General features: G+C 45.1%; 2 protein-coding genes and 1 long non-coding RNA gene across 7 annotated transcripts in view; 1 reads left to right on the top strand and 2 right to left on the bottom strand.

Moving 5' to 3' along the window:
* Window positions 1–26,625, bottom strand: part of MTCL1 (microtubule crosslinking factor 1) — a 176,724-nt gene that overhangs the window by 63,690 nt on the left and 86,409 nt on the right. The window lies entirely within an intron of this gene.
* LOC146080385 (uncharacterized) lies at window positions 567–2,812 on the top strand. The gene is made up of 3 exons (XR_014474866.1): window positions 567–1,097; window positions 2,109–2,212; window positions 2,501–2,812. It is a non-coding gene; the product is annotated as an uncharacterized LOC146080385 (long non-coding RNA).
* Window positions 1,187–4,235, bottom strand: LOC146080384 (uncharacterized). Its single transcript, XM_083187621.1, has 3 exons — window positions 3,057–4,235; window positions 2,489–2,557; window positions 1,187–2,193 (listed from the first exon to the last, which is right to left on the bottom strand). Exons 1-3 carry the CDS (start codon window positions 3,895–3,897, stop codon window positions 1,505–1,507), a joined length of 1,599 nt encoding a protein of 532 aa, XP_083043747.1. The 5' UTR covers window positions 3,898–4,235; the 3' UTR covers window positions 1,187–1,504.

Genomic DNA, 26,625 nt, shown 5'->3' with positions numbered 1-26,625 from the left:
GGGCCTTGGGGGTATCACAGGCCACTTTCTCTAAGCATTTCACTCAAGTGTTACTTGCTTTAAAGAAGTTGTGGCGGACATACATCAGATTCCCCAGTTCTGAGCAGGAGTGGCAGGACCACAAGTTGGCTTTCTATAGACTCTCAGCATTCCCTCGCGTGCTGGGAGCTATAGACTGCACACACATTGGGATTAGGGCACCGCACGTGCGGGGACACGTCTACGTCAATAGGCGTGGGCGGCACTCCCTGAACGTGCAGGTTGTATCCAATGCAAATTTGAAAATCCTGAGTGTTGTTGCAGGCTTTCCGGGAAACTGCCATGACGCCTATATTCTGAGACACTCAGCCCTCTGGAACAGATTTACCAACCACCAAATGCCAGAGGGCTGGCTACTAGGTAAGTACCTTTTAACATAATACCCTGTCTGTCCCTAATTGTACCTGCTGCAATGTGTGTGTTTCCTCTTTCACAAGCATATTGCTCTTCTACCATTGTGTCCTGTTTGAAATCAACACATACATTACCATATAAGGCAATCACTTCCTTTCTGTGTTTTAGGTGACTCAGGATATGGTTGTGTTTCCTGGCTCATGACACCTTTGCGCACCCCAGAGGGCCCTGCACAGCACCGGTATAATGAAGCCCACATTGCAACCCGCAATGTGGTGGAGCGCACATTTGGCGTCTTGAAGAGTCGCTTCCGGTGTTTGGACAGGTCGTCGGGTACACTGCTTTACCACCCTGGCAAAGTAGTCATGATTATCCAGGCTTGCTGCATGCTGCACAACATAGCCCTGTCTCAACCTGCCTATGTGGAGGAGGAGCATGCAGCAGTCGTTGAGGAAGCCCAACCTACCACACCTCCGGTAGTGAGGGGTACGCAGAGGGGGAATCTGGTGCGCACACACATCATCAGCCGATACTTTTCTGGTAAGCACATGTGCCCTGTACTGCAAAATGTACCTGTGCTGTAAGTGTACTCATTAACTAATGTGTGACCAATACCATCTGCTTCCACCCACATTTAGCCTAATACACAGAGCCCAACGGATGCAGATGGTGGTGCTGACCTATCCCTTGCTGATATCTAGCTTGTAAGTACTTTTCAGACATGTATGAATGATGTATGCAGTCAAACATGTCTCAATGGTGGTGTGGAACTACACGTGCCAGCATGCCCTGACACACTCTAAGCATTACAGTCCAAACCATGAGTGTCAGAGCCTGCTGGAATATGTAGATGCACAACCTTTGCCAGCCAAGGAGATACCCCACACTACTTTAGTGCAATCCCATTGTCATATACCATTGCAATATTTTAGACTGCACACAATAATTGCTTAAAAAATAATACACAAACACAATGGTATGCGGCTAGACATTTTTACTTCTGTATACTTTCTCAGACGCAATCTGCATTTTTGCAGGTGAAAAATAACAACTCTGGGGGCATGTTACAAGATGATTGGGAATGGGAAAAATAATGAAACATATGTAGGAGCTACCTTCTCCCAGCATCAGGCACCCCTACACCACTTCTAGACCCTGTACCAAGCCCACCACGGGTCCTAACACTCCGACGGGGTGGGGAAGTGGGGGAGCCACTTATTGGGGTGCTGGATACACTGCTGAGGGTGGATGCTGTGCCACCTCCCACATTGGCTTCCAGCTGCTGGATTTGGGCCTGCATAGCTAGTAAGGCATTAGTCTGCGCTGTGCATGATTGGGTGAGTGCAGCAATACTTTGCGCCAGGCTGCCAATATGCCTATTCTGCTCCCTTACAGCAGCAGTTAGCTCAGCAAGACGGGTGTCAATGCTGTTAGCAATGCGCACATGAGTGCCTACACCTACCCGTACACTACGTGCCATTTTCCGTAACTGAAGGAAGGTGTCACGCATGTACCCCTGGATATTACCTATTTGGAGGCTTTGGGAGGCCATGAATTCTATCTGTTTTTCCTTGAAATTAACCAAGGAGTTAGCTACTTGGGAAGCCAAAGCGGCTGTATGGGGTGTGTTGGTGGGTGGGGGTGGGTTGGGAGACACCCCACTTGGGGGAAGATCACTCTGTGACGAGGTCTGTATTTCTTCCTCTGCCGCAAAGGTGTCGACTGGTTCAAGAATGATGTCCATTTCGTCTAGCACCATCATTGAAGAATCTGTTTGGTTTGACCCTAGTTGTATAGCACCTGTGGATACAGAGAAGAGGTAAGTACTCATGCATATATAGGCCACACTGTCCTCTATACTGTTTTACATAGGGCTTGAGATGCTGGACGCAAATACCTAGGGGTGTTATGTACTTACACATGTACCCCGATACAGCATGTAACATTCACATTAATAATATGTCACATGCGTAGCTCAGATGACATTCATTTCCGTTGCAATGTAGCAACAGGAGTTGAATGTGGTATGAGATATTGTTGAGGTGACATGGGTGTGTGTACTGTATGTGTAATGGTGTGTTTTTTGTTCATTTACCTGCTTCCGCAGATTCTGCAGCAACGGGCCTTCTGGTCTTGGATGCGTGAGCACTTCGGGATTGACAATCTGTAGAAGGAAAGATGGCCAGGCATTATGGACCTTGCAATGGGGAAGCATTTTGTGCAAACAGGCATTGAGATGACAATAATGGACAATACCCTTTGGACAAGGACTGCTTTATTTCTTTGGCACCATTTTGTTTTGGAACCCACAGATTTTTCTGTGACATTAATAAAATTACACTATTGTACACATGACAACTATTGTATAATCTTTGCTATGTAGGCATGGCAGCTAAACCACCAGTACACCTCTGGGTTTTTGTCCACATACATATTAGGCTGCTAGAAAGAATGTTACAGTGTTAATCAATGTGAGCAGTTGTGGAACAACAAGGCCCAGCATTATCAGCAATTTTAAAGGAGTAGCAGGCAATTTCTTGTGCATGACCTTGCTGGGCTATGTAGTTCCACAGCAGCACTTTACTTAGCATAACAATACAAGTGAACATTATAGTTATAATACATTAGCATGTATGTTTAGGATTGCATGTGGTCACACTTACCAGCTCTAGATGGCGTTTGTGGCCTATCGGTATCCGCCACGTGCATGCCAGGCAGGACCTCAGGGGGGATGATGCGCTTCAGCTTCACCTCATACGAATTGTAGCACACAGTGGTGGGGCTTCCTCCTCCAGTCTTGGTGGCCTCCTCCAACTCCATGGCCATTTTATTCTTCAACTGCCTTTTGATGTCGTTGAATCTCTTTTTCACATTGCGGACCAGGCGCTTGTGCTGACTCACAGCGTTCACCGCCTGGGTGATGTCCTTCCACATAGCCCTTTTGCGCTGTGCAGTGGTCTTGTGGTGAGATTTGCCAAGCAAACGCTCAAACACTGGCAGGATAGCCCGGACAAGTGCTGCATTTTCTTCATAGGAAAAACGCACCTTTCTGCCACTTTTGGTGCGGCCAGCTTCAACCTCCTCCTCCTCATTTTCAACACCAGCCATGTAGCCCTCCTCCTCCATGGCAGTGTCTTCCTCCTCCTCACCACCATCTGCCTCCACCTCTGACATGTGGCCCTCCTGCAGCTGGTGTGGGGTATGATCAAGGTCTTGGCTGTAGGATGGGGATGCCAGCGGATCCTCCACCTCCTCCTGCTGGGGCTGGACGCCCAGGGCCTGGTGTGAGGCTGCCCTTGCTGTGGCCATGCTGCCTGCCACACTGCTGCCTCTCACACTTGTCTGGCTGCTGCCACTGGTCCCTCTGCCACTGGTCCCTCTGCCACTGCTCCCTCTGCCACTGCTCCCTCTGCCACTGCTCACTCTGCCACTGCTCCCTCTGCCACTCCTCACTCTGCCACCAACACCTGTTCCTGAACGCACACTGCCACTGCTCCTCTCCATGCTCCTTACTTCCTATCAAAGAGTGAAATGGCGCCAATGACCCTTTATATAGGGGGTGTGATGCATAATGGAGGGGACACAGGTGGGCCAATAGGTTGGGGGGTTCTTACTCATGCGGAGACAGTTTTGTATATCGCACTCCGGTTGGTCCAAAAATCGCACATGACCGGCGGAAGAATTCGCACTATTTTGTTACTTAAAAGCGCACCACTTCGCCGCAAATCGCACCTATTCGCACTTTTCAGCCTCCAAAACGCATCACATTAAATATGCGAATTATGACTGAAAAGTGCGATTTGTAAAAGTGCGATTTGCGGCGATGTGGTGCGCTAAAAAAACATGCGCATTTATGTGCAAGCATAGAATGTCACCCATCCTATTTATGTATTTAAAAAACTTCTTTGGGTTGGTTTTGCTTTCAGTGGCTATGCACTCCTCATATAATATTTTAGCTGCTTTGATTACCCCTTTACAAGTTTTGTTTAATTCTTTGTATTTTTCGAACGCCTCCTCATTCAAGTTATTTTTATAGAATTTAAAGGCTCTGGTTTTATTGTTGATAGCTGACCTTACTTCTTTGTCCAACCATGGTGGCTTTTTTTGTTGAATTTACCTTTAGTTACTTTAGGAATGTATTCAATAGTTAGTGAATCAAGCACCTTTTTTAGAGTATCCCACATTTCCTCTGCATTTACTCCCTCCATAAACGTGTCCCACCCAATTCCTGTTAGGGCTTCCCTGAATAATTCATAGTTCGCTTTTCTGAAGTTTAGTATTTTTGCAGATCCTTTTTGATGTAATTTACTGAAGTTGATTTCCAGTGAAACTATATTGTGATCACTGTTCCCTAATTGTTCAATTACTTTTGTGTTTGAAACTAAGTCTGTGTTATTTGTTAATACTAAGTCCAAGAGTGCCTCATCACGAGTTGGAGTTTCTACCATTTGTGTAATAAACTGGTCTTTAAGTAAGCTTAAGAACCCATTGCTTCTTGCTGATTTATCCTGTTTCGTTTTCCCAATCAATGTCGGCTAAAATTAAAATCCCCCATAATTAATACCTGACCCTGATTTGATGCTTGTTTGATTTGGTTTAAAAGAAGAGACTCTTCCCTTTTGTTTATATTTGGTGGTCTATAGCATACCCCTATTATAATTTTTTTTTATTATTGTCGGTTATCTCTGCCCACACTGTCTCCGAGTTGTCTTCTTCCAGGTCTGTGCTCATATTTTTCTCACATGATGTTAAGTTATTATTTACATATAGGCACACACCCCTTCTATTTTCCCTGTCTTTCCTGTAGAGTGTATATCCCTCCATGTTTAATGCCCAGTCATGCGACTCATTACACCATGTTTCAGTAATACCAATGATGTCGTAGTCGTCCCTACTGATCACCGTTTCTAGCTCCCCGATTTTACTCACTAAGCTTCTTGCATTAGCCAGTAAGCATTTTAATTTATGTTTATTTTTAGATATGGCTCTAATATTGTGATTAGTTTTACCCCAGGACCCATTTGAATTCTTTACTAGCTTCCTCTTTCCCCTCTCCCCTTCAGTAGACTCTCTACAGCCCTCCCCACCATGCACACTGCCTGCCCTATTTATAGTTCTGGGAATTCTTCCTCTGACCTTCCCTCCTTCCCATATACTAGGATCATCTGTACCTAAGAACGGTAATGGGGTAACGTGACTGTTACAACATAACATTTTATTACATGACATTCCTGATGCACCCTGGGAGTTATCCCTGATTATACCCTTGTCATGTCCCAGGACTTTGTCTATGTCTCTGTCCCCCCCCCCCATCTCCTTCCCCCATATGCTTCCTGATCCCAGTCCGGCTTCTCTCCCTGATGGTCCCATACTGTCTTGCTGCCCCAGGGTGACTGCCTTAGAAGCACTAAGACTATGTCCCAACAGATTCTTCTTAAATTGCAAGCGAGGTCTACGTAATAAATTCAACAGCTAAAAACTCAGACAAAATGGAAAATCCTCGTTAAGATTAATTTTAGCTGTCTCCACCACCTTGTGCCAAAACGATTGGTGAAGATGACATTTCCACCAAATACGCAGGGGTGTACCAATTTCTGCCAAACATCTCCAACAAGTGTTTGGTACTCCTGGGTACATTTTTGCTAACCTACTAGGGCAATGATACCACTGAGTGATAATCTTATAATGGGTTTCCAGTGTTAGGACATTGAGAGAAGAAGAAAATGTACTGCTAAAAATTTCCTCTCAATCATCAGGTCCGACTACCAGTCTCTAATAAATGTAGGCTTAGAAGGAAAGGCCCAATCAATTAATAGTTTATAGATTGATGAGAGGGAATGACGAGGGCAGGTCTGGGAGAGGCATTAATTCTCAAAGGTCGTGGTTACCCGAATAGGTGATGCAGGTGTGTGCAAGCTCAAAAGAAAGTGCTTAAAAGTAAGCTCCAAATTTCTTTATTTGGTAAATCCCAATTAGTTTGTACTTCGAGGAAACTCAATATGCCTGAGAAGCCCCATAGTTGATCCACCTTCAGAATACCTCTATTTTGCCATAAACAAAACGACACAGACTTGGTACCTGGCAAAGAATTGGGATTATTATTAATCCGGAGTCAATATTATTTAGTAATCCTACAATAGTAAGGAACTTTATGAAAGTGAAAATTTTACAGTTGAAGTGTACAATTGTGTACAATACAAGTAAAATACAATAAAATACAATAAAATACAATAAAAGTGTACAATACAGAAGCAAATTACTGGGTTAAAGTTTTTCAACCCGGGAATTTGCTGAAAAACACTGGTTTTTCTGTAGTTTCAGGGGGTCAACACGGGTCCTAAATCTCAGCACTCCGACCCTGCTCTTGACCAGGGTTGGAGTGCCAGGATTTAAGACCCGTGTTGACCATTTCACACCACAGAAAAACCCGGGTTTTTCAGCAAATTCCCGGGTTGAAAAGCTTTAACCCGATAATTTGCGGGTGGTGTGAATTGGGGTCAGGCTGCACTCAGCAAAATAACCCGGCATTCAAAAATGCAGAGTAATTGCCGGGTGGCTGGTGTGAAAGGGGTATAAAGTAACTTCTGTTCACCTGCCTATCTCACTGTCTCCCCTCTCATTCTACTAATCTCTCTGTAAAAAGGCGCTCTCCCCCAACATTAGATGGAGGCTGCCCTAATGAAAGTGATTCATGATTTATGAAGAGCAAAGTCGAAGGTCACTTCTACATACTCATGCACATGGATAGCTCTGTTGCTTTATACATTGTTGATCACCCCTTGCGTCTGCACACCATTCACAACTGCAAATCATTCTCATGGTCAATAACTCATTCATCAGCTCCTTCACTACTGCTATCTCCATTGATCTGAAATTCCATATATCCCTGATTTTATGCATCACCAAGACTGATTCTCCCCTCTCATTGCTTCACATCTTCCAAACCACTTAGCAAATCCCTTGCCAGACAAACTCCCTGGATTCAATCCTGGGAAGTCCAGACCACATTGCAAAAGACAGCTTTTACTGGGAGAGCTGCTCTTTTTGATACTAATCATCACATACACAATTAGTATCGATGTGATGTGTGGCGGGCTGTACACCTCAAGGTTAGTAAGTCCCGTCCAAAATCTCATCTCAAAATATTCTCCCTCTTGTCCCCTTAAGTCCACCTTAGCTCTGCATCTCATCTCTGGTAACCCATCTCTCTTTGCGAGAGTTTCTCTCGTGCTGCTACCCACTTACCACCCTTACCACACCCAATAAAGATCTTGCAGAGTTTAAATTAATAAACATTCTTTGAAAAATTATCTATTTATTAACACTTACCTTACTCCCACCTATACTACTAATACACCCACACATCTGTGTAAATGAAAAATAGGGTTTCAGCAACAAATTGTTTTGAAGCTAACTGTGGTATTAAGCCTTTCCTCTAAATCAGTGTTTTTCAATCACTGTGCCGTGGCACACTAGTGTGCCTTGAGCTGTTCCCAAGTGTGCCACCAGATGTAGAGATGCCCAGACCAACTTACAGCCACCACCAGTTCAACTGTTATTTACTGGTCTCTTCTTTTCATGTAAAGGGCCAATGTATTTTATTTTATTACCTGTGAAGACCAGTGTGATTGTTTTTTTATATGGGGGCAAATAGTTTTATTTTTTTCCTGTAGGGGCCAAAGTGTTTTGCCCTGTGGGGATCTCATGGTGTGCCGCAAGGTAAAATGGTTGAAAATCACTGCTCTAAATACTCAAGGTGAGACACACACAAGTAGTGCTTAACATCAGTTCTTTCCACACTGACACATCTGTTCTAATGTTCACTCACTATTTTTCAGCATTGCCCTCATCCAGCTAATCTAAAAAGTTGCAGTTGACTGCGAGTAGAAAGCCAAGACAGAAAGAAAAAACACCCTGTACAAATTTGTGAATAAATTGCAGATCACTCTTCATACGCAAAACCCGATACATCAAAGAAATGTTGCCGTCTGAGCAAATGTGAGTAAGTCTGAGAGGCTGCCACTAATCTGTAACTAAGATAGGCTAGAGGCTGGCCATGCCCCCATAAAGCGGCATTCTGGTTGGGAGTTATTGATGCTATCCTAAACACAGGCATACCGAGAGATGTCCTTTCGCCTGCAGTATACTTATTGGCTGCCCTAGAAGTGGATTCTTTAGATTTTCCTATCAGGAGCTATGTGATAAATCTATGCACCTTAGCCAAGGTGTGTATTGCCAGAACGTGTCTTGCTAAAAATTCTCCTACCACACAATGTTGGCTTAAGCTGGTTAACGAAAATATTTCCTATGAGAAATTTACATATCTAGCCAGGAAAGCCGGCCATAAGTTTCAGAGTGTCTGCTCCAGGTGGCTAAACTCACTAGAAATATGTTTCTAGTGAATCATAAGTCCCTGTGGGTCAACATTTCTCTGCGGCCCAGTGCAGACCACCATTCCTATGTACACCTATGCATTAATGTACCTATACATCTGATGTGAACTTTTATTTGTCTTTATTATGCTCATCTATTGTCCGATACTGTGTACTCTATATTTGGTCATGATAATAGTCAACACGTACGAACACCTTCTTTGTTAGCATATGGTATAACATGATCCGATAATGAATGCACTTGAGCATCTGTTTGTTTTATCATGTCTCTTTCTATTTCTGTTTTGTTTGTTTGTTTTTTGTATACTTGAATGCATTTAAAAAAAACAGTCTGTAAGTGGTCAGCGCAGACATCAGAGACACACCCCCCCCCCGCACGCGCGAAGACGTCAGAGACCCCCCTTCCCCCTAAAAATGCCTGGGAATGTCAGAATGGCACACCTAGAAAACATCAGGTATCGCACCACAGAAACACCAGTTTAGTTGTTATGTAGCCTGGTGCCTGTACAATGCGAATGGTACACATACACACAATAAATAGATTGATTTGGAAATTCTCTAATAAGTGACCCATGCTGAACTTAAGAACTTAATTCAGTATCAGTTGTAATCTTGTGAAAATGTGCAAAATTACAAAGAATGTAAAATGGCCCTTATTCTGGGTCACGCGCAAAGGCGAATTCCTTCTCAAATGGACAAAACCATATGCACTGCAGGGTGGGGGGGAGGGCAGATGAAACATGTGCAGAGAAAATTAGATTTGGGTGGGGTTTTACTTCAAAGTGAAATCTTTATTGCAGTGTAAAAATAAAGCAGCCAGTATTTACCCTGCACAGAAACAAAATAACTCAACTCAACCTAATTCCCTCTGCACAAGTTACATCTGGTTTTGACCATTTGAGAAGGAATTTGCCTTTGCGAGTCAACCAGAATAAGGGCCAAAGTCTATGGGGGCCGCTCAGCACAGGACAAGGCTACCCTGCACTCCGGGAACCTCCTTGGGACGCGCCTGCAAGATTTTGCAGGTGCATTGCTATTCACTCTATAGAGAAGTGCTTAAGGGTAGGCCCCTGGCTGTGCAGCGTAGTTGCAAAGCCAGTAATGGGGCCACCATCTTTTGGGTCGCAGCGGCTGTGTGTGACATTGCGCAGCCACTATACCCCCACAAATGGTCTGGACAACCCCATCCTGCAATGCCCAACAAATTGGATGTCCCATCACACCTTAAGCTGCGGTCATAGTTTCAGAGGTCCCGAACGCAGGGCCGGTGCAAGGCATCTAGGTGCCTTAGGCAAACCTACAGGATACCGCCCCCCCCCCCCCGGCGCTTCTCACATACATAATTGAGAGATACATACATTTGAAATCATGTTTAGAGCCACTATTTTTAAGCTTCATTAACCTGTTCAGTGACAGCTCAGACAGGCCTTCCAAGCACATTATACACTTTACAGCACCATGTGGGAGATGGTTTGTCACATACAGTTAGCATCAGAGGGAAAATTCATACAGATGTTACTGATACTTAATCACAAAGCCTGGCCTGTTATATAACCTTTTCCTCACATAGGTATGACATGGAATGGAAAATGATATCAATGATAGCACAAACAGTATGAACTTTTTTTTGTTTTACCTAGTACCAGCGGCTGCGGAACTACAAACTCGCAAGGAGGGAAGGGGGGAGTGAAGCAGATTGCCGCTGTGCTCAGAACGGAGGGGGGCAGCGGATTAGCGAGACTAGCCGCAGGGGGTGTGTGTGTGTGTGTGGACGCCACCACCAGCCACAGATTGCCGTGACTAGCTGGGGGGGGGGGCTGCCACCGGCCGAAGATTGCTGTGACTAGCCGCGGGTGAGAGGGGGCCGCCACCTGCCCGAGAATTGCCGCTGACGGTGGGGGGGTACGGGGAATACCAAGTTTAAACCAGCGAGTAACACGGGTGGGGAGTCAGGGGGGGGGGGGGGCGGGGGCGTACTCACCTGGATAAGTACTTGGCAAGTTGGCACCGGCAGATGCAGCTTTTTTCCTCCTGCGCTGCTCTCCTCGGCGCCGGCGGGACTGGAGCTTTCCTGCTGCTGCTCCTCTGGCAGGCTGCAGCTCACCACCGCCCTCCAGTGGCCGGCACCCTAGGCAAATGTCTAAAGCTGCCTAGTGGTGGCGCCGGCCCTGCCGAACGCACACTGCAGTCGCAAAAATTGCATTGAAGCTGAAAAAGGGCCTTAATAGTACATTGCCTTTAGACAGACATAGCAGTGACTGAGGGCTTGGTTCAGAGATGGTTTCTCCGTCTCAGGACGGAGACTGTGAGGTGACCTAAAGTGTTTGCAAAAAGAGGCGGTGTCATGAGCATGAGTTTCAGCATGTTTCAGATCTCGTTTATAGCACCACAGTAACAGTGGCCATATTTTTAGAAAGTAATAAGGGAGGCTCTGCACCAGGCATGGGCTGGTTGAGGAGCAGATACTGCGACCAATGGTATGTTGATGATGATCTGCCAGCACAACTAAGCATTGCTCAGATATGCTAAAGTGGGCATTGCAGGGTTTTCTCAATCTGCCGCACAGACGCACACAAGAGAAATCGCAGCCGGGCATGATTGGCGTGCAGCTATGAATCAGGCCATGAATATGTTGCTGGAGTTACCAGGGAGACATCAGAGTACACTAAGATTGTCATTATGTTTTTACAAACAATCAAATAGACAAAACCTCCTTGTGTGTATTGTGGGTGACTGAGAAGTGAATATGTAAAATGTGAGCAGCAAATGAAACCGTACAATGTACACAGCCCACAATCACACATCTTTATTTTTGGCATTTTGCAGGCGTTCTCCGCATTGCTGTAGACATTTCTAAAAGTACATCTAAAATATGTGTATTATATAACTCAGAATACTTTACAAAACACTACTTTTCTTACACCGTTTATATAGAATTGTACCACCTGTTTAGATGCTTTAATCACTTTTTTTTATATTAAGAAACATGGGTAGGATGCAAAAATGTCCATGTAAGCCTACAGTAAGTAAGGTGGGAATGGGGTGTTATTTATAGCATCCCCAGATTGTCTGCAGGCAGAGATACTGATAATAAAACCAGTTAGATAAGTAAATTCAATGAAAGTGGAAGGGAACACATTTGTGAAGGGATCTATGGGAGGGTATTCAATGCAGGATCCCAACTGTCAGAACCCCCCGACAGTCCGTGTGATGCCTGCTTAGGGCAGGTGGCTGATGTCACATGATGTCAGCTCCACCCTGAATTCAGAGTACAGCGGCCATCTGAAAGGTATTGACTTGCTTTTCAGACCGAAGGCTGGAGAAATCATTCAACGGTGCGTGACCATCACATGATTTCTCCTCCGTGCAGCCGTGTTACCGTACACATCCCCTTGCAGGTTACCGGGGGGATTCGTGGGGCGGGGGTTCGGCCGGGCTGCGTTCACCTGTTCGCTACGTTGTGATTACACGCAGCCTAGTGAAACAGGTCTGAATCATGCCCTATGTTACAGAGCCTGCCCGTAATTTCGGAGTAGTCAAACAGTGAGATACTAAAAGGTAACACCGTATAATTATCGCCAATGGGCCTGCACTGTCCTGTCTCGCTGCGTGGTCATGCTGGGCAAAACACAGCTCATATGAAGGCTGATACTTTTCCCAGCGGTCGCAAAAATATCACTATATCTTTATTACAGTACTGGACTGGACAGGTTTTATTAACACAATAAATACAACTACCTTACACACACACATTCACACACACATAAACGGCACCTTTATATAACATAATAGCACATTTTAGACCGCTTTATTACCGTCTGCTTATTGACATTAAGGGCATCATTCAGAGTTAGGAGCAAATCTAAAATGGAGCAAAAAAAAGAGCAATTTGCACCTTGACAATATCAAGTTACACTGCAGATGGGCCAGCCTGGGGGGCTGACGCTATAGCAGGGGGACACACAGCAACTGGCCATTGACTGGTATGCCCAAGGCTGGAATCTCTACGGAAGTGATGACACCCCAAATAAAAGATGGCCCCTATAAAAAAATGTAAATAAAAGACACACACACCTAATATTAAAGTATTTCATTAAACCCCCTGACACAACCCTCCTTTACCTATTTATTATGTACAAAATGAGGTGGTTCACATCGTCCTCAGGCAATGTGGCATCCCTGAATCATGGCAACAGGGAAGTCACTGAGGAGCGTTCTTTATGGGAACAAATAGGGCTGTATTGATTTGTCAGGGCATGGGAACTGCCGAGGGTTGTATTTAATAAAATACAATATTTCTATTTTTGAAGCTGTTAAACAGATAATAGTGATATTTAGATGACTTTGTTGTTGGCTTTGGGTTTTAAACCCTCTGCCTAGTAAATCTAACTTTTCTATTCTTCTAACTAAAAGAAAAACAAAATCAATACTGAGCTGAAATTCTGTGGTGTTGAAAAGCCGGCATTCTCAGCAGATTCCCGACGGTTTCAAAATAAATGGTAAGAGGGATGACCAGTGTACATATAAAGCTGCCAGAAGGAAGGAATCCTTATAAAATGTCACTAACACTTGAAATAAAGTAAAACATTCACAAATAAAAAAATAAAACCTCTTCAAAAGGCGCAGAAGTTGTGAAATGAAAATATTACCTTCCTCAGTTGTCCTTAGGCTCATATAGCGAATTAAGTTTCAAATTATACAATTATTCCTACTCAGTGGGTGTGGGTGGGATGTTGTAACATCCGCGCCCATTATCGCCGGCTACCGCATTACTAATAACGGCATATGCTGTAACATATGCCGTTATTAGCGCAAGGGACAGCTCTTGCGATAAGAGCTGTCCCTTGCGATGCAGTGCCGGTGCTGGACTTCCGTGTCTGTGACCCGGGAGTCCATCTGCGCATGCGCAGACCCCGGCGCCGGCTGCAGGGCACGCTGGGAGGGATCCGTGACGGATCCCTCAAACAGCGCTGCGGTAAGAAGCCCATAGGCTTCTGCAGGGAATCGCCAGCTTTTGCTGGCGATTCCCTCCGCAGCGCTGGCACTGCGGAGGGGGGCATATAGCATATAGAAATGCGGTAAAAACCCCGAAAACGGGGTTTTTACCGCATTTCTGCTTTACAGAATCTCCCCCTGTATCTGTAAGTCAGGCCCTCCTTGACACTGAGTGGGGGGAAGCAAAGGTGTGGGGAGGTCAGAGCCTGTGCGCTTCAGGAGGAAATCAGCTAACCCGTAGACCAGGGGTTCCCAAACTTTTTTGAATCACCGTGCCCTAGAGCATCAAAATATTTTTAAGGCACCCCTAGGCCAAATGCATCTTATCGGGAAATTCAGTAAAAAAATATTGAATTAAGTGCATTATGTTTATATGTCACAGTTATCTGGTGAGGGACAGGATTTGCTTCTGTTTGTCCACATATATTATGATTGGCAGCCACCAGCACTGGTTTTGCCTGGTACATTGACCATAAATAATATGAATTGATCCTGGTGCACCAACCCAAGGCACCCCTGCAAGTGTCCTGAGGCACCCCAGGGTGCCTAGGCACACAGTTTGGGAACCACTGCCATAGACTGTACATAGGTGACTACATCAGAGTCCTTACCCCCACACCACGACAATCATGTTGTGGCTAGCATTGTTTCTGAGAGAAGTGGTGGTGCACACACATACAGAAGTGGTATGCATTCACACATTTACAATGCTGGGAGGATAATGCTAATTAAATGACTATTGGCTGCAAAAGTGCAGGCTATTGGAGATAGATACAACCAGCTCTTGTCATTTACCTCACTGCAGGATACTCATATAAATGTATGTGTTATGAAGTTCTGAGAAATGAAATGCATAAAGTGGTCTCCCAAGTCGTTGTCTATCACCTTTGACCTACTGTTTCGACCTAGCTTGGGACTTGTAGTAGACTTGTTATAATTCCACTTAGCAGAACAACAAAGAGAACTGGTCAGATGAAGTCATCTTAGACGATTTTTCAGCCTCATATTTATTGCTTTCTTGTAAGCATAAATTATTAAGAGATCTTTTAAAATGTAAATAAACTCCACTTTCTTCTATTGTACTACACCAGACTGTGTCTGTTGCAGAGAAATGACTTACAAGTGCCTGAGATTTATGTTAGCAAAGTGACCCATATGCTGGTTAGCCTCAATTTTCCTCTGCTCTACCTTCTGCTTTCCTCCTCTTCTGCGGCACTAGGTCTACCATGCATCCCACACAGTGGGAGTCGTTGCTTGGGGCTGGTGCGGGCCCCAGCTCCCACAGCACATCCATGTTGGAGATACATACAGTATGCAAGTCTTCAAGACACTTAATCGATGTTGCGGTTCTGCGCAGGCGAATTGCCGAAAATACGCATGTGCAGGCCCGCAGTGCAAATGCCTTTGGTGTGTATTACACTCGCTGAGGCATTTGCACACAGCAGTGTGGACAGGTTTCCTGAGCGTTCCCAGAAAACAGTGGGTGCGCCCAGAAAAACACTGGGCGTTCACATGTGACCTGCTTGGGACAGGCGGCTGCCGTCACAGGATGTCTGCATCCAGGCCCTCGCAGATAAGTCAGTCTAGTCTGACAACCATCAAGTGATTGATCCCCCGTACACTCACATGTGAATGGATGTGTAAGCGTACACATCCATTCACATACCAATACAGCAGTACATTTGGAGAAGGGGAGAGGTCGTTCGCAAGCCTGGTGGGCGGCATTTACTTGCCAAGCAGCAGATTTATGCTTCTTAGCGAGCCAACGTGAACCCCCCCCTACTTCACAGTGAAGGTGTTCCGTAACGGCTAGCAACCACTCACACCTGGTTCTTATTTATGATTACTTACTGTGCTAACGTTAAATGCTAGGAGTCTTTATTACTGCAAGTGAAGCATTTGTGATCAGGTTGCTCTTAGTCATGATAAAGCATTAGCAGTCTTCAGAAGCAGTGCCAACACCACAATGTGCCAAGCCAGTGTGCCAAGGGGAAAGGGTAGAAGTTACAGCATGATATATAACAACACAGACTTGAGAAATATATATTGCCTTTTTGGGAAGAAAAACATAGGACTAAGGTCTGTGATGATAATAATAATAATAATAATAATAATAATAATAGATCTGTTTGAAGTATTTATGTTGTTATATTAGTAACTATTATTACCTTTCCTCCTGCTGAGGAATGATATTAGTGCTTCCCTTTGCTTCATTAGAAAACTCAAGAGACCCCTGTGAGCTGCAATTATCTAAGTTCATAAAAAACTGATCCTGTTTCCTTCCAATTCCAAACATTGTGAAAAGGTCACCCAAATAGAATGACATTCCCTGATGAACACTCCCTCAGAACAATTACATTGCAATGCCATTTCAGTGCAATCACCAGAGTGGGATGGTGCCCGTGACACATGAGACACCCTAAGGGGCGTGCTGCAAATGTTTGTGGGAAGCGGAGAATTTAAAAACTGCGACTTTGAAATCCCAAGGGGGGGGGGGGGGGGGGTGGTAAAGTTTCAGGTTAAGCACTCAAGCTGGTCTAGGTTCTCACTTATAACTTAATAAGCATTACTCCCACTGGGGGTGATTCACCTAGGCATTGGTCACTCACATCTAATGATTGTTTTCTCCGTTCGTGGATATAAGTAAATCTATATTTTAATCCTGGACAGAGATGTGCAAAAAGGCGCAGGCGCTGATGTCACATGACGTCAGCCCCCTGCCCCAACCAGGCATCAACAGGCCTGCGTCTGCAGGGGTAAGCCCAGCATTCCCTTGCTTCATCCCATGCCCACCCTTTTCCCACCCACCATTGAGAAAATTGCCCAGCGAGTGTGAAACTCGATGAAGCCGTTCGCTCGTGGGGCTTGCACATGCACATATTCACACATACATGCGTGTGGGCGCACATGCGCAACACGAACGGTACGCAGTCATTCGATAATCAAGCGGATTTTGAATTCTCTGATTAGTCATCCATGCGGAATTAGGACCATAGTGCGTACCCTGTAGATGATATACACCAAAATACAGTCATGATTGGTCATAATCGTGCATATCATTTAAACACTGTCTAATGTGTACACAGCTTAACCTGCTTTGATTATTCTGAGTGAATTCTACACATTACATGAGTTCTTGGGTGTTTGGTACTGGTGCACATCTGCACCTGAGTGAAGGTATAAAATGCCAACCCATCCTGTATCCTGCCCACTCCTAAGTGAAATGCTACTATAAACAGTGAATTACATTTTTTGGGTTATCCCCAATATGCCCCTTCCATCAGTTGCTCCTGCTTTTTCCCTCCTTGATTTCCCCCACACTGGATAGACTAGGGGCGGGATACACTAACATCTGCTGCCCCTTACCACCCCTCTCCGCCGGCTACCGCATCGTTACTCTAACATATGTGATTATTATCGCAGGGGGCAGCTCTTGCAATAAGAGCTGCCCTTTGCGAAGCAGCCAGCGTGGGGTGAGTGGGTTCCCAGCAGCTCTCCTCCCTCTTGCTGTCCCTGGCTGCTGCTGCGTGGCTCCGCCTGCTCCTCCCTGCACCCAGAAGTATGGGGCAAGGGAGGAGGTGGTCACTGGTCAGGAAGATGATGGGAGAGCGGTGGGGGTCCGTGTGGGGCAGCAGGGGTCGCCATAAGAAGCCCATAGGCTTCTATGGGGTATCGGCAGCTTTTGCTGGTGATACCCCCCGTTGTGGTAACCTGGCGTGCAGGTTTTAGTTATTACCTAAATGCGGTAAATCCCCCCGATTACAGGGTTTACACAGCATTTTTGCTTTAATGCATCCTGCCCTAGGACATAAACCCATAGTGCTCACGTTTGTCCATATGCACTCCAACCATTTTATCCCACCTAGCCAAATGGAAAACAAACCAGCAGACTCACATCATGTAATATACAAACATGTCTCAACATAAAAAAAATTATATCTAATAGGGCGCACAAAATAGCTTGCATTATAGCTTTTTAGCATGAGTCACCCTATCAAGGGCAATCATCTCTCAGCTCTATCCAAGTGAAAGCTAAATGAGGGAAAATACAGCAAAACAGCATAATTCCTGCACGAGCTTCAACTTTGCTGCAGGCATCTACCTAATGATAGCCGTCTAGCCAAAGAGAACAATAAGCAGAAAGGATTCTTTCCCCAGTCTCCTCCTTTATGCCAAACATGTCCAGAAATAGAACGTTTTAAAAGTAAATTATAACTTTAAGAGGTAACATGTTTAAAAAAAGGGGCAGACTAGATGGGCCAAGTGGTTCTTATCTGCCGTCAAATTCTATGTTTCTTATAAACCAATATAACTGAATGGAAACAAAGTGCAATCTATGAGCTTCTAACTTACATATCATTTTTGTACAACACACTAGGTCAGTGGTTCCCAAACTGTGCGCCTAGGCTCCCTGGGGTGCCGCGGAGCACTTGCAGGGCTGCCTCAGGTTGGTGGTCCAGAACCAATTCAAATTATTTATGGCCAATGAAACAGGCAAAATCAGTGCTTGTTGCTTCCAATTATAAAATATGTGGGGAAACAGAAGTGAATCATGTTCCTCACCACATAACTGGACGTAAGGATGACATTTAAGCACAACTTATTTCATTTAATTTTTTTATTTTTTATTCTTGGTAACAAACTTTGGCCTAGGGATGCCCTGAAAAATATTCTGATACTCTAGGGTGCCGTAATTCAAAAAAGTTTGGGAACCTCTGCACTAGGTAAATTATAGCTAGAATCTGATGGTTGCTTTGGGCACCACATGTTCACTTTTTTTTAGAACATTTGCTAAATCTTCCAAAGTAACACAAGTATATCACTGGCACTGGATAAAGACATAAATCAGGCATGTCCAAAGTAAGGCCCGGGGGCCAATTGCGGCCCGTGCTGTCATTTCAAGCGGTCCGCTGCCTCCAGCTAGAAGCGGGCAGAGCATCAGTGGGAAGCACAGCACAGGACACTAAAGGTGGGGGGTGCCGGACGGCTCCCAAGGTGGGGCCCCGGCGAGCATGCCTTTACCTTGCTGTCTGCTGCAGTGAGGAGGTGCCGGCTGCCACAGTCAGATGTGTTTGGCATCCTACCCCTGCTGCTGCAATCATATATCACAGTGACAGCAGTGTTTGGGGAGGGGGGCAACAAGGGGGAAGCTTGCTCCCGTAACATGCACAGTGGAGGAGGGCAGCAGTGGGAGCCCAAGCACCTCCTGCCCTTGCAGTGCCTGCTTTGCCTTTCCCAGAAGGGGCTGGGGAACATACAGAAAAGGGTGGTGGCAGAGTGAGGGACATATAGTGAAGGAGGGTCAGGCTGGGGGTGATACAGTGAATGGAGGCAGTGATGGCCGTTCAGAGAAGGGGGAGCAGGGGCAGGCTGGGGGACATACATTGAATGGGGGCAGAGTGGGGGTCATACAGTGAATGGGAGTCATACAGTGAAAGAGGGTCAGGCTTGGGGACATACAATTAATGGAGGCACTGATGGACATTAAGAGAAGGGGGGCAGGCTAAGAGACAGAGTGAATGGGTGCAGAGTGAATGGGGACATACAGTGAAGGAGGGGCAGGCTGGGGGACATACAGTGAATGGGGGCAGGTTGGGGGAAATACAGTGAAGGGGCAGACTGGGACCATTCTGATGTGATTAATAATTCAAAGAATGTCAGGCTGAATGGTCGACCCCCACACATTTACACTTCACCAAATCTGGCCCTCGTCGCAAAAAGTTTGGACACCCCTGACATAAATCCTCAAATAAAGCAAAAATGGTTCCCTTGCCTGCTGATTGAAGACGCAATCATGGGTTGGTCGATTATTAGTCTGATTCCCCTGAATGACGACGTTCACTGCAAATGCAGCGAGTCCGCCACATATAGCCGTGAGCCTCGCCGTTCTGACAGCCGCACGCACCGTTTCCACCTTGCTTTTTAGAAACAGCAAGGTGAAAACGGCGAGTGAAGGGGGCTGGGTTGAATACTGAGGGTGGGCGGGCTATGACAGCGACCAATAGGCACTGCTCGCCATCATAGCTTGCCTAATCGGCATTGAATATACCCCCAAAGTATTATTTAAACATGTAAAACAAATCTCAAAAGAATGATAAAGGCAAAAGCTAAATCTCCGTTTGTTTTCTTGCTGATAAAGTCAGGTCAGGGGCTAATAATAAATGAAGACATACTTGAGGCATTTTGGAGATCCTGGAGGGCAGGTGTAGTAGAGATCTACCGTGGGGGACTGGGCTATGATAATGGGTATGTGGTCATTAGGTCGACAGTTAAAACTGAATTTGTAATACTTTAAAATCCCAGTGTGCCTGAAGCATGGCGAGTGCAGTGAGCAATGTGAGGGGATGCGGTACACTTACACGCTGTCCATGTCAACATAGACACAAAAATGTGAAAACTCATGTCGACCATTTGACCCTGTTGACCATGTTGACCTACAGTAGTCAACCTAAAGACTGTCAACCTAGACACTGTCCTAGTCCCATACCCCGATAAGTCACAGAAACTCAATAATGAAGTTGCCGCTCCGTCATTAGGGAAGTGGCCAGGACAATAGTTTGTGGCATGCTCCTCCGGGAGAACTCACTGGAAGAGCAGCATTGGACAAGTATGACTTAAGCATGCCAGAGTGTGTCCTGGCCACTACGCTTAGCTGCACAGCACTTGAGCAGTCCCCAGTGAACACTCTGTATTCTTCTGGCAAGAAGGCTTATCGTATTGTGATCAATACAAGTTATAAGTTACTTTAGAGTCATCTTATTTAAAACGCCGACATATTACACAGTGCTGTACGATGAGAGGATCATAATGCAAACACATGACATACAATGACATGAAACAGAAGGAAAGGACGGCCTAGCTCATCAAAAATGTACAGTGTAACATACACAAATAGCTGTAACTATAATTTGTTCTTGAAGTGGGATAATTTCAGGTATATACAGTATCGGGTTGGTATATTAGTAAAAAAACTCTGACAGATCATATATGTATGAAGCATATGTCTGTAACATATCAGAAAGTTTGCACAAGAGAAAAGACCTTCTGGTAACCCTATAGAAGCCATGCACGACTGATGGCATGTTGCTAGAAGTTCTATGTCATTTCCTTAGCGATGAGAATGCAACAATTGCCAAAATATTTTGCAATGCCATCTGCCGCCTTGGCAGATTTTACAGACACTTGTTTTGGCAGCCATGTCTGAGTCTGTGATTATGCTAGCAAAACATCCATTCTCACAGATTATTACAGATTATTGCCCTCATTTCACTTATTCAAATCAGACTTGTAAATTGAATAATGTTTTCATTTCTGTAACAAGATCTATTAACAAATAAGACCATTTTTCTCTGTTACAATTATTAGCTCTGCTTTGAGTTGACGTTTTTAGCAGCTCTGGCTTCAAATATATGTTTACAAGTAATTGTCACCTAAACATATACAAACAACAATTATCCTCTAAATGAAATTTTAAAAAAAAGCCACTAATATGTTAAAAAAATAACAAAGGAAAATTTGAAGAAGTATAAAGTAACAACTGTATGGTCATTGACAAATACAACTTAAGATGGCATTATAAGCAATGTGCACACAAGTACATCCATCACCTTCAATAGGCAACCATCAGTGGTAGTCATCACTACTAGTCCCACCAGGTGTCCTTGCGGAAGAGCTCCACAGTGACAGAGCCAAGGGATCATAACAACTGAGGAGACGGTACAGAAGAGCTTTAAGTAACAGTCGCAAAATAAACTGCTGTGTCAGTACAAAACGAATAACAATAGGTCACTGGCAATAAAGCCCACTTACAAATTACTTATTCTGCCGATTCAAAAGCTGATCTAATGTTCAACAATCGGCTATGTCTGGAAGAATAAAAGATATTTAGGGGGCTGCAATTCATAATGAAATCTCAGCTCGGTCACTTTCATGGTTTTATATATGTTCATTTTAGATCCTTGCTTATATTATGTGACGCTTTATGACCTAGCCTATCTGCAATATGCAGCTAAACTCTAAACATCATCCCTGATAGGGCCATTGTATCATAATCCTTTATTTTTTCCCCTGGAGAATGTCAAAGTGGATGGACTCAATGGTTGGTTATAAAGACTGACAAGGCTCAGTACTCTAATCATCTAAAAAAGTGTGAGGCGTCAATCCTAGACTATGACAGCCTTGGGCAAACTAGTTAATTTTTTAGACAGCAAATAAAGGGTGTGTTATAAATATGTATACTGTATGTTATTCTGTATAGTGAAATTCCATAAAATAGAAAGTTCTAATACAGCCTATTATGTACTATGTACAACCAACATTCTAAAATAATTTTATTGACATATGACTGTAGGTGACCCTGCTGGCTGTACCTAGAAACAGTATAGTACTGTATGTTGTGCCTCTGACATAACAAGCATTGTCTAAATCAGAATAAGCTTCTTGTCCGGATTTGTGCTCATCCCTGCCGCTGCCAATCATAGTCCCAGTGTCCCTGTCCCAGCAATCGGTCCCAGGGACCGACGCATGCACAGTAGCTTCTTCGGTACTGCACATGCGCCAGTTCCCAGCCTGCATTTGCAGCAGCCCCCAGAGGCATATTCTGGATCCGGCGCATGCGCAGTATCATCCTCGTACTGCGCATGCATGGAACCCGGATTTTATGGGCTGTCAATCAGAAGCTCATGTAGTAGCATCCCGGAGGGAGGGAACACTTCTCAATGGGACTGCCTTGGATGACTGTCAGGTCGGACTTCCAAAAGGAAGTCACTGCCAGTCACAGTAAAAGCCAGAGCAGTCTCACAGACTGCATCTGAATTCACTTAGGCAGGGAACAGTGGCGGATTTTACCTGGGGGGCTGCAGCCCTGAAGCCCATAGGTAAAAACCGCCACTGGGTATAATTATGGGTTACGGTATAGAAGATACACTGGTTGACAATGAAAAAGGGTTCACATACCTTAGATCGACACTACCTAAATGTCCACACAAGCTTGTGGTCGACATAGGCAAGGTTGACAGTCAAAAGGTCGACCTGAGTGTTTCATGATTTTTTGGTATCTATGTAATGGTACGTCAACACGGACACCGTATATATATATATATATATATATATATATATATATATATATATATATATATATATAGCAAATAGTCCGGTTTTTAGGCCAGAGAGGGTACTCACCACCACAGTAGGTACAATGCTTATTTATTCACAGATAGTAGACAGGCATGTCTACTATCTGTGAATAAATAAACATTGGACCTACTGTGGTTGTGAGTGCCCTCTCTGGACTAAAAACCGGACTATTTGCTATTTTTGGAACATCACCCTTCCTTAGGGGAGCACCCCGATTTTTTAGCAATATTCCTGGATGTGAGTGCGGATCCCTGGACTATATATATACCACTTCCCTGGCAATGCTTCAGGCACAGTGCCTCGCTGCGCTCATCACACTATTATATTCCCACGCTATACCCACTTGGATAGTAAAGTATGAAAAACTGCCTTTTTTGGGAAATAGATCATCACAAACGTACAGTATGAGGTCCTTTTGACTGTCGACCATAAGCGTGTGTTGACCTAAGGTACATTGACCCTTTTTAGGTGCCGACCTAGTCACTGTCGACCAACAGTGGTCAACCTAGTGACTGCTGACCTAGACATTGTCTATCCACTGATTACATACCATACTTAAGACTCTTCACGGAAATGTCAACCTTCAAGAAATTATTGATTCAGTTTTGGTTGTTTTTTATTAATTTATCTCTTGTGCACTGATATTATACATTTCATATCTATTTTCAATGGATACAATACATTTAGGGGAGTATTCAATGTTGGGTCATGACCGTCGGGCTGGTCTGACAGCCGTGACCCTGTCCCGTTCTCGGCCGGCTCGCCAGGGATTTTGCAGGTGGGATTCAATGTCCCGCCTGCCGAGCAGTGAGAAGGGGGCGTGGGCGCGAGAAGTGGCTGGGAATTGGCGAGCTGCGGCCGGGAGCTCGTCAATTCTCGGCAGTTCTTGGCAGAACGTGCTGGACTGCTTGTGAAGTCGGGCACATTCTGCCGAGATCCCTGTTCAATGCTGTCGGGGAAGACAGCATTGAATTGGGCCCCGCCGCTATTTCCCCCATCAGGAATGGCAGCAGGAGATTGAATATCCCCCTTATTCTTACTATATGAGGGAACTATGGAATGTGTGAAACAATGTACTGGTATTTAATGTTTTCTTCTCTCCCATTCGGCCAGATGCACTAAGCTTCAAAAGTGATAAAATGGAGAGTGATAAACAACCAGCCAATCAGCTCCTGCCTGACATTTTTCAAACACAGACTGTGACATGACAGATAGGAGCTGATTGGCTGGCTATTTATCACTCTCCGTTTTATCACTTTTGAAGCTTTGTGCATCTGGCCCATTATCTGTAGATGCTTGTTCATTTTAATTTCTATGTCGATTTTATTGTTACATATGGTTATTTTCTTCTGGCTATGTAAAGAATGATGGTTGTTACAGGGAATACAAATGGCTTATGGGTGAAGAGGTTTTGCACACAAGTAGAAATTCTGATGTTTGTTCCTTTTCGACATTTTACTACTTATTGCTCCCCAATGCCTGAAATGGACATCTGTCTTTGAGGTTCTATTGCTGATCTTAAGTCTTATATTATGTATTGCAAAAGTGGGTAATAAGTAAAACTAAGTTATTTTATACCCAAAGCAAAATTGATTCAGTATGGATTCATTGGTTTGCTCACCAATTAATCCATACTAATCCCTATGAAAAAGAAAGAGAAAGAGAAGGTAATACGCAGAATATGCAGTATGAACAATTATCATACTGTCAGTTTCTGACAATGTGAAAGCTTTCCGTTGAGAATGCATGTGTGAGACATCTGCCATTTATAACATCAGGCAAGTTAAGGATAACAGAAGGCTGTATTTAAACCTGAATGTCAGCTTTGCATATGGGGCAGTTTGATGTGTAGGGTGTTGTTTGCAAGATAGGCCAGGTAGTCTATGGTTATAGATGGAGGAGGAGGTCTACTGTAAATAGGGAAGTCTTTATAACTTGATGTTGGCTGGACTGAGGTCTCTCTGGCTTTCCTCTGGGCATTGTGAGTCTGCGAGCTAGTGGCGCTAGCTAAGAGAGTGGCAGCTTTGACTAACTGTAGTATTTTTGTGGGTTGCAATCAAAGACCAACCAGTTGAGTAGGGATCACTGTATTACATAAATCCGCACTTTGTCTTTGTCATTGCTTATATGCCGCTGCAGCTGCAGATGGACCTGCTTGGCTAATTCATCAGGATGGCACATGTAATATCAGTAAATATCCCTTTGGTTGGGTGCTTAATAGCTAAGTTGCTATCCTCATTTTATTGTCTGCGGAATTTGGTATACATTCCAATTGGTTTGGCACTGCTACATCTGCTGCTTTAGCAGGTTTCATAAAGCAGTATATTAAGCCGCTGGGCACCGGAAAGTTGGACTGCTACAATGTGCTATATTCATCGAGGTAATAGCTGGCTGTATATCTGCTCAAGATAACTTGGGAGTTGAGCAGCTCGACCTTTTACACATCTCCCCCCCCCCCCCCCCATGTATCACTGTTTCATCTCTGCCCCCCTCTCTGATCTGTCACCCCCACCCCCCCACACCCCAATAAAAAAATAAAAATAACTCTCTCATCTTTGTCCCCTCCAGGCTCACTCCTACCATCTGACCCATCTTTCTCTCCCCTTCCTCTATTGCCGTGTTCTCACTGCGAGTGAGAAAGACACGGCTTTTACCCAGCAATTTACCCGGGGACTGACGCGCTGGACCCCCGTTCTCACTGCAAGGCAAATTCCCGGGTGAAGAAGTTTTACCCGGGAATTTGCCTTTAAACATGGGTTTTTCGGCAGTGTGAACGGGTCAACCCGTATCTGCATATCCAGATCTCAGACACGGGTAAAAAGAAGGGTTTTACCCGTGTATGAAATCCGGGGTACTTGTTTCCTATCTGGGCGCCCACGATTTTAATCGCGGGCATCGGGGGTAAAATCGGGGCCATCGCGGCCGATAAAAAATCGGGTGCGATGGGCCAGACGCGATGCCCGCGATTTTCCCATAGAGAACAATGTTAAATGCCTTAATTTACCCGCGATGACCACGATTTACCATAGGAAACAATGTTAAATGGATCAATTTACCCAAATCAGCATAGGAACAATAGTAAATGGGCCAAAAACACCCCTGAACATTGAAATGTCCCCCCAAAAGTAGTTGACGCCACCCCGCCATCAACGTGAACCCGAAGCGTGGCGAGCGCAGCGAGGCCGCGAGGGGCGGCGGTACGCGTCCTCCGACCTTTTCATGCCCTACTATCCACTAGGGCGTGGAGTGAGAATAGAATAGTGTGGCGAGCGCAGCAAGCCACCGAGCCCGAAGCGTGGCGAGCGCAGCGAGCCCCGCGAGGGGACGCGGATACCTTCACAGGTAAACGCGTCCCTTCGCGGGCTTCCCAGGTGTCCGCGTCGCCATGGACACCTGGGAAGCCCGCGAGGGGACGCGTATAACTGTGAAGGTATCCGCGTCCCCTCGCGGGGCTCGCTGCGCTCGCCACGCTTCGGGCTCGGTGGCACGCTGCGCTCGCCACACTATTCTATTCTCACTCCACGCCCTAGTGGATAGTAGGGCATGAAAAGGTCGGAGGACGCGTACCGCCGCCCCTCGCGGCCTCGCTGCGCTCGCCACGCTTCGGGTTCACGTTGATGGCGGGGTGGCGTCAACTACTTTTGGGGGGACATTTTTATGTTCAGGGGTGTTTTTGCCCCATTTCCCATTGTTCCCTATGATAATTTGG

This window comes from Crinia signifera, chromosome 5 (genome assembly GCF_055691185.1).
Source record: "Crinia signifera chromosome 5, ASM5569118v1, whole genome shotgun sequence".
NCBI classification, from domain to species: domain Eukaryota; kingdom Metazoa; phylum Chordata; class Amphibia; order Anura; family Myobatrachidae; genus Crinia; species Crinia signifera.
The sequence above is the reverse complement of the archived record's forward strand: the minus strand, read 5'-3'. Positions and strand labels throughout refer to the sequence as shown.